The following is a 16,563-nucleotide window of genomic DNA, read 5'->3' as shown; positions in this document are numbered from 1 at the left end:
TGCGAGTGCGGGGATGGGGAGCGAGAGCAGTGTTGCGGGGTATGAATGAGACCCTGGTGCGAGCCTCATCTATGGTGGCGGAGGGGTATCCCCGTTCCCTGAAGAACGAGGACATTTCCGGTGCCCTGGTGTGGAACGTCTCATCCTGGGAGCAGATGCGGCGTAGGCAGAGGAATTGGGAGAAGGGGATGGAGTCTTTATAGGGGCAGGGTGGGAAGACGTGTAGTCCAGATATGAAGAAGGGTCCCGGCCCGAAACGTCGCCTATCTGTGTTCTCCACAGATACTGCCTGTCCCGCTGAGTTACTCCAGCTCCTTGTGTCTGAAGAAAAGTAAAATAAAATATGTTGACTTCCCTGCTTTGAAAAGATCCCATGCCAGAAATTTGAGGCCAGATGACAAACCACAAAGCCCCAAAACCAGAGGGAACAAGATGAGAGGCCTTGGAAAGCAGATTTAAACAGACATTTTTTGAAGTAGAAAGAGGAATGGGAAACTTTGCGACAACTCCTATGAAAACATTCAATTAATGGCACAAATTTATTTTTACGATTCAAGCCGCACCATAGCAGCCACCTGTATCCAACTAGAGAAAACGTTGTTCAGTGTTGCTGGGGCTGTTTGGATCTTCTAGTCCAGCTAAGTATTTTCTTTGGATGAATGTGTTATTTGTACATGAGGAATGCAAAATGTTCAGTAATCTTCAGGAGGTCCGGAGCCTTGCCAAAACTAAATGGGTAGTGGGAAATAATAAAAATGAGGTTGAGAACGTTAGCTGGAACTGACCTTGGATTGTTGGAAGAGGACTGATCGCTCAGGGTCGATGCCGCATGCCAGGAGACTGGCTGTCATGTCGAGAATGTTGTGCCTGAGCGTGCTGGCGTCCTGAGGAACCGTGATGGAGTGCAGATCCACGATACTGTAGAGAACGCAGCTGTAGCCATCCTGCAGCCTCACCCAGCTCTCAATGGCTCCAAGATAGTTTCCCAGGTGAGGCACACCAGTCGGCTGAATCCCAGAGAAGACTCGGTCGGCAACCTGCATTTTAAACATAAATAAACAATTCCTTACAACACACCACTCACTAAACATTGCTGAGTGCATTCAGATAACAAATCTCCCCTTGGATCAATTATGGGAGATATTAATTCTATTGGTCCTACCCATAAATTTTGAGTTAGGTTATTGATATATTGAACAGCCCACTATCAAAGGGATCTACAGGAAGACATAAGGCATTGCAAATGCTGGAATATTGAGCAAAACACAAAGATCTGGATGAACGTTTAGGCAGCACAGTGGCAGGGCGGTTGAGTTGCTGCCTTACAGCCCCAGAGACCGATACTGAATTGAATTGAATTGAATTTTATTTTTGTCATTCAGACCTTTCGGTCTGAACGAAATTTCGTTTCCCTGCAGTCATACATATAATAAAAATGACAAAAACACACAATCAACACAAATTTAACATCCACCACAGTGAGTTCACCAAACACCTCACTGTGATGGAAGGCAAAATCTTAAAGTCTCTGTCTCTTCCCTCTTTGTTCTCCCTCTGCGCCGAGGCGATCCAGGCTCCAGATGTTGTGACCCCATCGGGTGATGGTAAGTCCCGCGGCTCAACCGTGCTCCGCAAACGGGCCGGTTCAAACTCGCTGCCGCCGCCACAGCTTCGGGGCCGAGTCGGGTCTCCGCTGTTGCTGCTGCTGCCGCCGCCACAGTTCCGAGGCAGAGTCGGGTCGCCGCTGCCGCTGGAGTGCTGCCACAGCTCCGAGGCTGCCAGCTTCGCCATTAGGCCTCGGCGCAGACGGAGACGGACGCGGGAAATACGACAGAAAAAAAGTCAAATCCCCCCGAAGGAAGAGACCAAAACATGTTTCTCCCACCCCACCCACACATATACACAACTTAATAAAACAAAATGAACTAAAAAACAGGACAAAGGAACAAAAACAGATGGACGCAGCTGTTAAGCCAGCGCCACCATCTTGAGATCGAGACTGACTGCGGTTGCTGTCTGTATGGAGTTTGTATGTTCTCCTTGTGACTACGTGGGTTTTCACCTGGTTTCCTCCCACATTCCAGTGTTTATAGGTTAATTGACTTTGGTAAATATTGTAATTTGTCCGTAGTGTGTAGGGTAAGGCTAGTGTATGGGATGATTGCCGGTTGGCGCGGGCTTGGCGAGCTGAAGGGCCTATTTCTGTTCACCTAAAGCCCAAGTCCTCGATCCTACCAACATCTTCGTAAATATTTTCTGCATCATTTCCAGCTTGTCAACAGCTTTCCTACAATATGGTGACCAGAACTGACCACAATACTCTAACGTGGCCTCACCAATGTGCTATACAACTGTAACATGACCTCCCAACTTCTATACTCATTGCTATTATCATCAGGAAGAAGATACATGTGGCTGGAAACTGTGACCAACAGGTTCAAGAATAGCTTCTTCCCCTCAACCATCAGGGTCTTGACACACACACTCTCTCTCTCTCTCTCTTAAGCCCTTTCCTCCTCTAGTCAAGTCAAGTCACTTTTATTTCTATAGCACATTTAAAAAACAACTCTCGTTGGCCAAAGTGCTTTACATTGGTGGAGGTACTGACGTTATACAACATTGGTTCATAGATTAAGTACATACTTAAATACAGACATATGGCCCTCCCTCAGAGGACGTCAAGAAAGGCTTGAGAGTAAAGATGAGTTTTAAGTCTAGGGAGCATAGGCCATTGACAAATGTCCTTCACCTCACTCGGTTGTTGGGAGTTCTTACGAGATCTCTCCAGTTGAGCCCACTCTCAGACATTTCTGTCTGGACATCTCTTCTCCTGCTGTTCCTGGGGCGACCTCTTATCCTTTTTCCTTGGGGGTTCTATTTCAGGGCTTGCCGGGTGATGTTTGTGGCAGGTTTTCTGAGAGTGTGTCCAATCCAACTCCTTCGAATTTGTAAGTCAATGGGCTCCTGGCTTGTTCTTTTCCACAGGTCCACACTGCTTACTTTGTCTCTCCACCAGATGTTAAGTATTCTCCTGCGGCAGGTGTTAATGAATATTTGCAGCCTGTTTCTAGTGTGTTTTGTAGTTTTCCATGTCTCTGATCCATACAGCGTCGCCTGTTTCGCAAAGATGCGTATTTTGATGTTGATTGAGATCGTGGAGCCCAGCTCGGCCTGTGGTCTTCGGGAGCCGCAGTCTCCAGTAAGAAGTGGCCGATTCGGAAGTCCAAGCCACTGAGGGTGTTCTTCCGTTCTGACATCGGAGTTCCATCATCCCGGTGAGAGGGCCTGAACATCAGGACGCCATTGCAGTGACTGTGGGGGCTTCGGGAGGCCCCGACCACGAGTGAACAACAAAGAGGAGTATGACTGAACTTTGGTGCCTTCCCTCACAGTGGGAAACTTTGATTCCACTGTGTGGGGATGTTTATGCTAAAGACTATCGTGTTCTGTGCTCTTTTATTTAATTTGTATGGCTGTATGGAGACCCCAAATTTCACTGTACCAATTTGAGCATGTGACAATAAATGTCTCTTTAATTTTTTTATTTTTTAAAAAATATTTTTATTAGAAGCAAACATATTATAAAGTATAGTTACATATTATAGTAAAAAAAAACTTTTCATAAACATCAATCATACATTATTAAAATTTTCAATTGTCGATTAATTCTGCTTCTAGTGTTTTTTTTAATATAGATGGAAAGAGAGAGAAAGAGAGAAAAAAGAAATAATCAAAATACAAATATCAAAAAAAGAGAAAAGGTGGAATGATTTACTTATAATACGTCATTGGAGATAAGTTCGTAGATTATAAAGTATAACTTTTCATCTAATCCTGAGTTCAAGCTTCAGTTGGGTTTTCGTGCCGGGCCAATCTATCCCTTCAAATAGTTAATGAATGGAGCCCATATTTTAACAAAAAGTTCTTGTTTGTCCATTAAGACAAGTCTTTTCTAGATGTAGGGTCTCCGACATTTCCTCAATCCACATTTTATTTCTCTTGAATCTTGAATGTGTTTCGAGCTCCAGATCTTCCTGAGCATGTTAAACCCCAACCTAGCCTTATTGATTCTACTTTTTATGTCTGCCTCTGCCCCTCCGGTGATGTCCACAACACTGCCTAGGTATGTGAATGTTTCTACCTCCTCTAGAGCAGTGCTGTGCATAAGGATAGGGTTGCTGGCTTTATAGTGGCTCCTCGGGTCTAGCAAGCTTCTGCAATTAAACATGTTGTGGTCCTGGTCCTGGTATGTATAATAATTAAATAACTCTTGATTCTATTGTACATTTCCACCCAATTTATTCTATTCTGTGTGCAAGGCCACTGGCTAACATCAGAACTACTGATGGGGTGGAAAATTGCAACCTTCACGTAGTCCGCCCTGTTTCGACGAATGCAATCAACCCGGCGTGCACAATCAAATAAGATCAAATAGAACAAGTTGTCCTACAACGTTAGGCTGTGCACGCCATATGCAAGAAGAAGAAGCAGAACTCCTGATGCTCATCAAACGTTTCACCAAATATGAAGTAAACTCTGCCTCAGCAGAGTAAGATACAAAGTGCTGGAGTAACTCAGCGGGTCAGGCAGCATCTCTGAAGAACATGGACAGGTACAAAGTGCTGGAGTAACTCAGCAGGCCAGGCAGCATCTCACAAGGTGGTTTTGGACCGGGACCCTTCTTCAGTGGGGGGGGAAGTGTGGGGTGCCTGCATTTTCAGAGTAATTGACTTGGGGGTCACCAAGTAGCAGTGAGCAGATGCAGCTTTGGCTCAGAGTCCAAAGTTCAATTACACTCGCGTTCCAGCTGAAATTTGAGATCTTCACACTTCAGTGCCATACTGTGCCGTGTATACAGCAACTGCATCCACAGTAGTTTTATAGCCAGTGCACCTCATTAAAATCGCAAAACGTGCTCCTGCAAAAGGTACGTTTTTTTTGGAGAGCTGAGGACAATTGCCCCTCGTCTAAAAGTAATGATAAAAATGTCCATGAAGGTACAATTTATTTAAGCCATTTCAGAGCACAAGATCTAAAAAGAGGGTAAAGCATCTGAAGAACAGATACCTAACCATTCCAGTTTCATAGAACATAGAACAGGCCCCTCAGCCCACAGAGTCTGTGCCGAACACGATGCCTAGATAAACTAATCTCGTATGCTTGCATGTGATCCAAATCCCTCCATTCTCTGCATATCCATGTGCCTATTTAAGAGCCTCTTAAACATCAAGATCATATCTGCCTCCACCTCCACCTCCAGGTGTAAAAAACCTGCCCCCACCCCAGTTCCTTTAAACTTCCTCCCTCTGATCTTAAAGCTATGTCCTCTTTGACATTCCCCTTTAGTCTTTGACATTTCCACCCTGGGGAAAAAAAAGTTTTGATTGCCTACCCTATCTACACCAAGAAGAAGCACAGAGGTAAGAGCTAAATAGGCATGAAGATAGCCTGCTTTGTTCTGGCCGCCTCTGTTTTTCAGTCTGACCCCAAATTATGTTTCTCCAGAGATGTTGCCTGACCTGCTGAGTTACTCCACAGCTGGTAGGAATACAGAAGTCAGCAGTGGAGTGTCTATCTTCGGTATAAACCAGCATTTGCAGTTCCTTCCTACACAAAAACTCATCTATTTTTGATTGCTGGTTGGTGTGGACTCGGTGGGCCAAAGGGCCTGTTTTCACACTGTCTCTCTAAAACTAGAATGTTCTCCAAGGAGGAGATAGAGTTGGCCATAATGTGAAAAGCCATTGACTGACTACCCTATCCACACCTCTCATATCAAAACAGCATGTTCTACCTACTTGTATACAGAACTACAGCTGGTATAAATGCAGTAGTTAGCTCTGCATTAGGAAGTAGCTGCCTGCCGCATGTGTGAATTTGGAGTCCAGCTGCTGGAACCAGGCAGACACTGTTTGTTGTGAATTCTCGGAGACTGGGGGCGGATAAGAAGGCCATGGAAAGATGACTTCCAGCCCACTTTAACAGTAGTGTGTGAGATCCTAACGCCGCTCCCCCCTCACCTCGTCAAAGTGAGACTGTTTATAAATATGATTCAGATTTAATGCGGACAAATACTGGATTGAGTGTGCCTGGCATTCCATTTATCCTCAGGGATTGAATTTATAACATTTTCAAACTGATTTGATTGGCACGAAACCAGCGTCGGACCAATGAAAACAGCGAAGACACAAGCAGAACACGGGCTTCCCTTTTTAAAATATTAAACATTAATACTTGAGTTAGTAAGTTAAAGCATTGAAGAGTGACTGATTCCCAAAAGCATTTCTATATGGAGTAGCATAGGTTGAACGTTGTATGATGCCTGATGTGTCGGGCACTGATGTAGGGCAGGGCCTGGAATTTGCAACAGTGATGGCTGTGAAAGTGCAGGCGTTCACTGCCGTAACTCCACTGGGATTACTCTGCAGAAGTAACTTCATGAGGAAACTGTGAAATGTTAGTTACTGATGCACCCTGCCTCTACGAGCGATGTCCACTTGGTGCTTATTACCAATTCAAGAGAAAGCGGGATGAGATAGAACTAAAAATAGACACAGACAGCAGGTCAGGCAGCATCTCTGGAGAAAATGGATAGGAGACGTTTTGTGTTGGGCCAAGTCCCAAGCCGAAACATCACTTACTTATCCACTTTCTCCAGAGATGCTGCCTGACCCGCTGAGTTACTCCAGCATTTTGAGTCCATTTTTGGTATGGGCTAGCATCTGCAGTCTCTTTTTATTAACATAGAACTTGTGTGGAGATACGAGGAGCTGCAGAATGCAGTAATCATTACTACTGGTTTGAAACCGCAGAAAGCTTTATAAAAAGTTTTAGGGCGGCACAGTGGTAGAGTTGCTGCCTTATAGCACCAGAGGTCTGGGCTCCATCCCGACTACGGATGCTGTCTAGTTTGTATATTCTCCCTGAGACTGCATGGGCTTTCTCCGGGTCCTCCAGATTTCCATCAACTCTCCAAAGACATACAGTCTTGTGGGTTAATTGGCAATGGTAAAAATAGTAATATGGCCGCTAGCGTGGATGATGGTGCCAGTGACGGGGATGATCGGTGGTCAACGTGGATTTGGTGGGGCAAGGGGCCTGTTTCCATGTTGTATCTTTAAAGTCTAAAGTAAAGTTTGGCACCTTATTTTGATGCATGAATATTTCAATAATCAGGGCCCACCAAGTCCATGCCGACCAGCGATACCTGTACACTAGCACTGTCCTACACACTAGAGACAATTGACAATTATACTAAACCAATTAGCCTACAAACCTGTACATCTTGGAGTGGGGGAGGAGACCGGTGCTCCCGGTAAAAACCAATGGTCACAGGGAGAACGTACAAATTCCGTACAGACAGCACCCGTAGTCAAGATCGAATCAAAGTCTCTGGCACTGGAAGACAGCAACACTACTGCTGCGCCAACATACCCACCTGCTTCTGTTATAGGGTCTGTCCTATATGACCCATTGTCAACATTAGACTTTGTCTATGGAACTGATGCACTACAATGCTGAGAAGCATATTCTACACTCTGTATCTGCCCCTTTGCACTATGTATTGTGCTTAAGTTTAACTTGATAGTATTCATGTGTATTATCATTCTGAAGAGCTGTTCGTCAGTCTGGTGGTTCGCTCTTTCATATTTGCCATGATCAGCCATGATCATATTGAATGGCGGTGCAAGCTCGAAGGGCCGAATGGCCTACTCCTGCACCTATTTTCTATGATTCTATAGCTTCTGCCAGACAGGAGCAGGGAGAAGGAATGACCAGTGTGGGACAAGTCTTGATTATATTGACTGTTTTTCTGAGATAGCGTGACATGTAGATGGAGTCAATGGTGGGGATGTGCGATGGACTGGGCTACATCTACAATTTCTGTGATCTTGGGCAAAGCTCTTCCCCAAACAAGCTGTGATCCAACCCAAGTTAGTCTGAAGAAGAGTCTCGACCCAAAACATCACCCATTCCCTCTCTACAGAGACGCTGCCTGTCCCACTGATTTACTCCAGCATTTTGTGTCTATCTTGTGTGAATCAGCATCTGCAGTTCCTTCCTACGCAGTGTGAGATGGTGCACGTGCAGAAGTTTACAAGAGTGATTGGAGGCAGGCCGAACTGGAACAAGTGCATGTAACAAAAACATCCATGTAGACCAATCTGATTAAAGTATCTGTACAACTTCAAAATGAAGTGAATGGTTCTCTCACTTTTACTGCTCATCCTAAATTCTAAGCCACTAAAATATCAGAATGACTTTCTACTAAAATGAAAGGATATTTATAGAAGGTCAAGTGTATTGTACACATCTTCAGAACACTATAATGTTGGCACATAGATCATTGAAAGTGACAGAAAATGCTGGAGTAACTCAGCGGGTGGGGCAGCATCTCTGGAGAGAAGGAATGGGCAAATTTCCAGGTCGAGACCCTTCTTCAGACTGATGTCAGGAGAGGGGGCAGGACAGAGACAGAATGTAGGTGGAGACAATAAGACTGGTGGGAGAACTGGGAAGGGGAAGGGGATAGAGAGAGAAAGCAAGGGCTATCTGAAGTTAGAGAAGTCCATGTTCATACTGCTGGGGTGTAAGCAAAATAGGAGAGGCTGTTCACCCAATTTGCACTGGGCCTCACTCTGACAATGAAGGAGGCCCAGGACAGAAAGGTCTGATTGGGAATGGGAGGGGGAGTTGAAGTGCTGAGCCATAGGGAGATCAGGTAGGTTAAGACGGACTGAGCGGAGGTGTTCGCTTGGTCTCACCGATGTAGAGAAGTTGACACCTGGAATAGAGGATACAGTAGATGAGGTTGGAGGAGGTGCAAGTGAACCTCTGCCTCACCTGGAAAGACTGTTTAGGTCCTTGGATGGAGTCGAGGGGGGGAGGTAAAGGGACAGGTGTTGCATCTCCTGCGGTTGCAGGGGAAAGTATCTGTGGAGGGGATGCTTTGGGTGGGAAGGGACGAGTTGTCCAGGGAGTTTCGGAGGGAACGGTCTCTGAGGAAAGCAGAAAAGGTAGGAGATGGGAAGATGTGGCCAGTAGTGGGATCCCGTTGGAGGTGGCGAAAATGTTGGAGGATTATATGTTGTATAAATCTTGACCTCTAGAAATCCTGACAAGATTCTTAGCTTTAATTATAGACAAAAAAAAGTATAACAGCAACGTTAAGTTAAACTTGCCAAAACACTGTTAAGGCTTCAGTTGGTGTAGTCTATTCAACTGAGGGCACCAGGCTTTCGTGTTATGAAGCGATGATGAAGCTGTTTAGAGTTATGAATGTTTTGAACATACTAAATCAGGTGACCCTGTTCCCAGTTGCAGAAGGGTCAACATCGGACACAGATTAAGATTACCAGAAGAATCAGAAGTGACATGAGGGAAGAAACACAAACAAATCTTGCAGTGATTTATTAAGACCTAGAACCCACTTCCTGAAAGGATGGTGGAAGTTGGTGCAAGAGTGCCATTCAGTTGGGAATTGGGGAAATACTTGAAGGAAAATCGCTCATGGTGCAGGGAGCTGGACTAATAGCTCCACCGAGGAGCTGATGCAGAGATCTAGGGCTGAATAACTTGATTGTGTTGTTACCTCAAAGTGCTTCAATGAAGTACAGCTGACCAGAATGGGAGAAAGGCTAGGGATGAGGTTCAAGAGTAAATTAAAAGAGGAGAGATAGGTAAGAAGACGGGGGATTTTAGGCAGAGAGCATGGCTGAGATGTATGAGGCTTCGATTAGAGTGAGTCACACAGCACGGAAACAGGCCCTTCGGCCCACCTTGTCCATGCTGACCATGATGCCCCATCTGAGCTGGTCCTATTTGCCTGCATTTGGCCCACATCCCTCTAAATCTTTTCTATCCCAATACCTGTCCAAGTGTGTTGCAAGTACTGGTGCATTACCTGCCTTTTAAATCTTGCCCCTCTCAACTTAGTCCGATGTCACTCCCCTTCGCTGGTTAAAGACCCCATGCACTAACCATGCACTGTCTATTCGCCTCATGATTTTACACACCTCTCCAGGATCACCCCTCAGCCCCCTGCACTCCAAGGAATAAAGTCCTAGCCTGCCCAAACAATCCCTATGCCTCAGATTCTCAAGTCCGGGTAAAATTCTCATAAATCCCCTCTGCGCTATTTCCCGCTTAATGACATCCTTCCGATAAAGGGGTGACCGAAACTGAACACAATATTCCAAATGTGGCTTCACCAATGTCTTGTACAACTGTAATTTAGCATGTTCAAAACATGTTCCCGATGTTGGGGGAGTCCAGAACCAGGGGGCCACAGTTTAAGATAAGGAGTAAGCCATTTAGAACGGAGACGAGGAAACACTTTTTCACACAGAGAGTTGCGAGTCTGTGGAATTCTCTGCCTCAGAGGGCAGTGGAGGCAGGTTCTCTGGATGCTTTCAAGAGAGATCTATATTGGGCTCTTAAAAATAGCGGAGTCAGGGGATATAGGGAGAAGGCAGGAACGGGGTACTGATTGGAGATGATCAGCCATGATCACATTGAATGATGGTGCTGGCTCGAAGGGCCGAATGGCCTACTCCTGCACCTATTGCCTATTGTCTATATTGTCTATTGTCTATCCCAATGTCTATACTCAATATGCTGACTGATGAAGGCCAAAGTACCAAAAGCTTTCTTGACCACCCTATCTACTTGTGATGCCACCTTCAAGGAACTATGTACCTGCATTCCTAGATCCCTCTGCTCCACAACACTCCCCAGGGCCCTGCCATTCACTGTTTAGGTCCTGCAATGGTTTGACTTCCCAAAATGTGGCATCTCACACATTTGCATTAAACTCTCAACCATTCCGTGGCCCACTTGCCCAGCTGAACAAGATCCTGCTGTACAATTTGAAAACTATCTTCCCTGTCTACGAGCTGTCAATAGGTAATTGAACCATCCTATCACCATCTAGAGGGGGGTTCCGAGCTACCATCTTGGAGATAGACAAAAGTGCTGGAGAAACTCAGCGGGTGCAGCAGCATCTATGGAGCGAAGGAAATAGGCAACGTTTCGTCCCAAAACGTTGCCTATTTCCTTCGCTCCATAGATGCTGCTCACCCGCTGAGTTTCTCCAGCACTTTTGTCTACCATCGATTTTCCAGCATCTGCAGTTCCTTCTTAAATACCTCATTGGAGATCCTCGGACTATCTTTAATCGGACTTTACTGGGCTTTATCTTGCACTAAACGTTATTCCCTCTATTGTGTAACTGAACACCGTGGATGGCTTGATACTCATCATGTGTCGACATTCGGCTGACTGGCTGGCATGCAACAAAAGCTTCACACTGTACCTCGGTACATGTGACAATAAACTAAACTAAAAAACAAATATCTAAAATGATGCAGTTGGGGGAAGACCTTTCAAAGGGGTCAATGTTGGAAGGGTAAAGGGCAACTGTGGAGCCAGCGCGGGAGGAAGTCTAATGACAAGTTTCAGATACAGTCAAATTTAATTAGGACAAACTTTTTTTTAAAACAACCTTCTTCTTACAACAAGCCATTTTCTTGCTCCCTGGGTGGTTACGTACAGTCAATAAAGTTCAAGCTTTAATAATACACCCCACAAATAACTGCTTGACCAAATGTCTGTATTAATGATGAAATTCGACCGCACACCAATTTCAATGCCAGCTTTCTGTATGAATTTAATTCCACCAATCCGACCAATGTAACAAAATGTGTTTATCCAACGCACTGTGACATATAGACGGACTCTTATGCAATATTTGAATATGCCATTTAGTAGTGAGTTAAATTATACTTTAAAAAGAAAGCAAAACTTTCATCTATTACCTGGTCCTGCAAAAATAATCCTGTTATAATGCCCTGTGCTTCGAAGTGGTGAACCAAAGGTCCTATCTTCTATATTAGACAGCTCTGGTCTTCAATACAGGGATGAATTAGTTTAGTTTTGTTTAGTTGTTTAGTTTAGATTAGCGATGCAGTATAAAAACAGGCTCTTCAGCCCACCGAGCCCATACCGATCATCGATCACGCATTCACACTAGTTCTATGTTATCCACCCCTTTCACACTAGAGGCAATTTACAGAGGGCCAATTAACCTACAAAACTGATTCAGATTCAACTTTATTGTCATTGTGCAGTGTACAGTAGAGACAATGAAATGCAGTTAGTATCTCCCTAGAAGAGCGACATAAATATGAGCAATAAATAAATCTATTTACGTGCATACAGTCATAGTATTTTTGTTTCCTGATGGGAGGAGTGTCCGGTGGGCGGGGGGGTGGTGATTGGCAGTCACCGAGGTACAGTGTTGAGTAGTGTAACAGCCGCAGGGAAGACGCTGTTCCTGGACCTGCTGGTCCGGCAACGGAGAGACCTGTAGCGCCTCCCGGATGGTAGGAGGGTAAACAGTCTGTGGCTGGGGTGAGAGCAGTCCTTGGCGATGCTGAGCGCCCTCCGCAGACAACGCTTGCTTTGGACAGACTCAATGGAGGGGAGCGAGGAACCGGGGATGCGTTGGGCAATTTACACCCGGACTTCTTTGGGATGTGGGAGGAAACTGGAACACCCGGAGGAAACCTACAGGTCACGGGGAGAACATGCAAACTCCACACACAGAGAGCACCAAGGTCAGGATCAAACCCGGGTGTCTGGCGCTGTGAGGCAGCGGCTCTGCTAGCATGTCGCCCTTTATTTTAAATTTTATTAACTAATAATTAAAAACAAATGAGATTCTTCATACACAGAAAATACATCACCGACTGGCAAATTCACATAAGTTGCTCTAATGCAAAATGACATCAATTACAGAATTTTAAAAGATATTATTTCATGGGAAATAATTATTTACTTAGGAAATAATCTATCCCTGAGGAATTGTGCAGTGAAATCAAAGGCAAAGAAATCATTTTTTTCATGATGTGATATAACCCACAATCCATTCTAAGCACCATTCACGTTTAAATTCACAAATGTCTTCTATATTCTGTCATACAATATAAATAGGAGATGAAAACTAAAACAAAGTTTCTACCCACTAGATACATTAGCAGGCCATTTTAAACAATAATTTGCAATTTCCTTCCCAAATGTTATGATTGCATTCTTATGCAATCTATTCACGTTCAGTCATTGCTGAAACAATCATTTTCATTTAGTTTTGAATGCAGTAAAATATATTTAGGCTGTGGGCCAGTTAACGCTCTAAGTCATTGGTTATGGTCTACATCTCACGCCATAGATTTTGATTGGCGTGCCAATGAGGAACGAAGCACGTGTCTAAAGATGGAAACAGGCCCTTCTGCCCACTGGGTCCATGCTATACATTGATCACCACACTAGTTCTATGTTATCCCACTTTCTCATCCACTACCGACACTCTTGGGGGCAATTTACAGAGGGCCAATTAAACTGCAATCCCGCATGTATTTTGAGATGTGTGAGGAAACATGGAGGAAACCCACATCATCACAGGGAGAACATGCAAACTCCACACAGACACCCCCCCCCCCCCCACCCCCCCTTGAGGTCAGGATCGAACCTGGGTCTCTTGCACTGTGAGGAAGCAGCTCTACCCGCTGCGCCACTGTGCCACCCACATAGTTGTCACTTGTAAACCTGCTCTAATTAAGCAGGTGATGCTGTGACTGATGCAGACTGGGGCCAGGCCACCTATCATTGCATCAACATGGGCAACTGTCAGAATGACTATGACCATGTATCCTTTCCCCAGATTTCATTCCCGTGCACTCGCAGGGAGAACGTGCAAACTCCACACAGATAGCACCTGAGGTCAGCATCAAACCCGGGTCCCTGGCGCGGTGAGCCAGTAACTCTACCCGCTGCGTCACTGTGTTGCTCTAATCTCATCTGCAACGATTTTCAGTTGAATTTTATGGACAAGACCTGCCTTGACCTCATGACGTGGTTGCCCCTGTGGAGAGTTAGGGTCTCCCCGTCCAACACTGGGCTGCCTCGGCCACTCTGATCTGCCTTTAGAATCCACCAAATGTAAACATGCGGGAAACAAAGAATATGGGAGACTAGCCCCGTGTAGGAAAGAGTGGTCCATGCAAATTCAAAACAGTCTTCAACATAAAACTGTCACCTGTTTGTTTTGGATTAGTTCCATTATTATGTAAGTTCGTAAGTCATAGGAGCAGAATTAGTCCATTCGGCCCATCGAGTCAGCTCTGCCATTCAATCTTTGAATGGCAGAACAGAACCCCATTCTCCTGCCTTCTCCCCATAACCATAGACACCCATTCTAATCAAGAATCTATCAATCTCCACATCAAAAATACCCAAAGACAGCCCCCTTGCTTCTGGTAGTTAGTCATAAGCACAAAAAACAGCCTTCAGTCCAACCTGGCCTCCTCAGCATTGTGGCAGTGAATCCCACTGATTCACCACCCTCTGGCTAAAGAAATTATTCCTCACTTCCTTTCCAAAGGAATGCCCTTTAAACTATGCCAACTGTGCTCTGCAAATTCTTCAGAAAATAGTGAAATCATTCTGTTGGGAAATTGAGATTGAACAAAGTATTTTCCAGGAAATTTTTCCCACTGGCTAATCTTCCCTCGGCAAAGCACAGAGTGGGGAAGACAGCAGACCGGGCAGCATCTGTGGAGGGAATGGACAGGCAACATTTGAGGTGGGGATCTTTCTTCACACTGGTTGTAGTTGGGGAGGGGGGGGAGGGGGGAGGGGGGGGGGGGGGGGGGAGTGGGGGGGGGGGGGGGGGGGGGGAAGAGAAAGTGATTTACTGTGCAAAATTATTTTCCAGGCTCCTCTGGCCTCTCTTTTGACTAGAATAAATATCTTCTTCAGATCATTAGGCACCATATTGGAATTGATCCAAGCTTGATATTGGTGAAGTATAATTAGCTCTTCAGGCTGTGAATTTGACAGACAGACACCAAGTTTGGGAGCAGAAAATCAACTCGGAGTAATCAGTCAATCATGAAAGCTGTTGGATCCTTCAGCAGGCGTGACTACTTAGCTTCACAGCCACTTTCTGGAGCTGGGATAGAATCAATTACTGTGCAATCATTAATAATTAACTAGTGACAAAGCAACAGTGAATATTAATGAAGGATTTATTCCTTAAAATAAACTTCACAGACTTTCAAAGAGGCAGCTTTGGGGGATTGTAGACATGTTAAGTAATTTTGGAAACTGTGTGGTAAATGGGCTTCCTTTCCCAAAAGCAATGGAATTAGTTTCAAGGCAAGATGGGGACTTCTAATGATATCCAACAACACTACTTTTTGAACACATCAGCACACACAGTAAGCCTTCAAAGTGCTTCCAGTTTTCTCCCCCTCACCCTCTCCCCACAATCAGTCTGAAGAAGGGCCCTGACCCAAAACGTCGCCTATCCACATCCTTAACATCACCTATCCATCTTAAAGGGGGAGAGTGGAGAATCCTAAAGCAAGGGTGCTTTCTCAGCTTTTTACTGCACTCCCTATAAACTCATAGCTGTGCAGCCAAAATCTACTCTAACTCCATTTGCTAGTTTATAGATGCCACCACCATAGTAAGGAGGGCGATTTGAAGAAAGTTCCCAACCCAAAATGTCATCTTTCAATGGTCTCCAGAGATGCTGCCTGACCCGCAGAGTTCCTCCAGTACTTTGTGTCTTTTTTTTTGTTGTAAAACCAGCATCGGTATTTCCTAGCCTCTACATTAAAAAAAACAGAGCTTCCTTGTGCAGCATTGAATGGATCTTTCTCTTGTACAAACCTCCAATTCTGGTTCTGGGTGTTTAAGTGTACGAATCATAAGAAGTTAGCAGTTAGACGCAGCAAGGAATTAGGAAGGCAAATGGCATTGGGTTTGAGTTTATAGTTAGAGAAGTATTGCTACAATAGTACAGCTGTACACAATTGTGTTTGTGAGGCCAAAGTTCTGTGCACAGTCTTGGTACTTTTATTTGCACTAAATGTTATTCCCTTATCATGTATCTGTACACCATGATTGGCTTAACTGTAATCATCCGTTGACTGTTTAGCACGCGACAAAAGCTTTATACGTGACAATAAACTAAACTAAACTAAACTTTTATTTCAGAAAAAAACCATCCAGAGTCTTCAGTGTTCAAGAAGGAACTGCAGATGCTGGAAAATCGAAGGTAGACAAAATTGCTGGAGAAACTCAGCGGGTGCGGCAGCATCTATGGAGCGAAGGAAATAGGCAACGTTTCGGGACGGAACTGCCGCAACCGCTGAGTTTCTCCAGCAATTTTGTTTACCTTCCAGTCTTCAGGTTGTCCAAAATAGATTCACAAGGTTAATACTAAGATGACAATGTTATCCTATTATAAGCAGCTGAAGGAGCTAAATCTCTTCTCTCGAGTTTAGAATAATAATTAGAAGAATGGAAGGGTTTCTCATTGGAACCTACAAGACCCTAATGGGCCAATGACAGGGGAGATTTGGGGATATTTCCACCAGCAGGAGAGTCTCAAAATTAGGGGCTTGGTTGCAAGACGAGGAGTCATCATCATCATCATTCTTTATTGTCATCATGCAAAGCAACAAATTGTACAGTGCAAAATGAGAAGACATTTCC

The 16,563-nt window shown here is 44.7% G+C and overlaps 1 protein-coding gene across 1 annotated transcript in view; it reads right to left on the bottom strand.

Moving 5' to 3' along the window:
* Positions 1 to 16,563, bottom strand: part of wars2 (tryptophanyl tRNA synthetase 2, mitochondrial) — a 57,431-nt gene that overhangs the window by 16,145 nt on the left and 24,723 nt on the right. The window contains exon 2 of the mRNA XM_055644259.1: positions 786 to 1,037. Coding sequence (XP_055500234.1) covers positions 786 to 1,037 — 252 coding nt within the window. The remainder of the gene's footprint in view (positions 1 to 785; positions 1,038 to 16,563) is intronic.

Source organism: Leucoraja erinacea, chromosome 13 (assembly GCF_028641065.1).
Source record: "Leucoraja erinacea ecotype New England chromosome 13, Leri_hhj_1, whole genome shotgun sequence".
Classification (NCBI taxonomy): Eukaryota; Metazoa; Chordata; class Chondrichthyes; order Rajiformes; family Rajidae; genus Leucoraja; species Leucoraja erinaceus.
The sequence above is the reverse complement of the archived record's forward strand: the minus strand, read 5'-3'. Positions and strand labels throughout refer to the sequence as shown.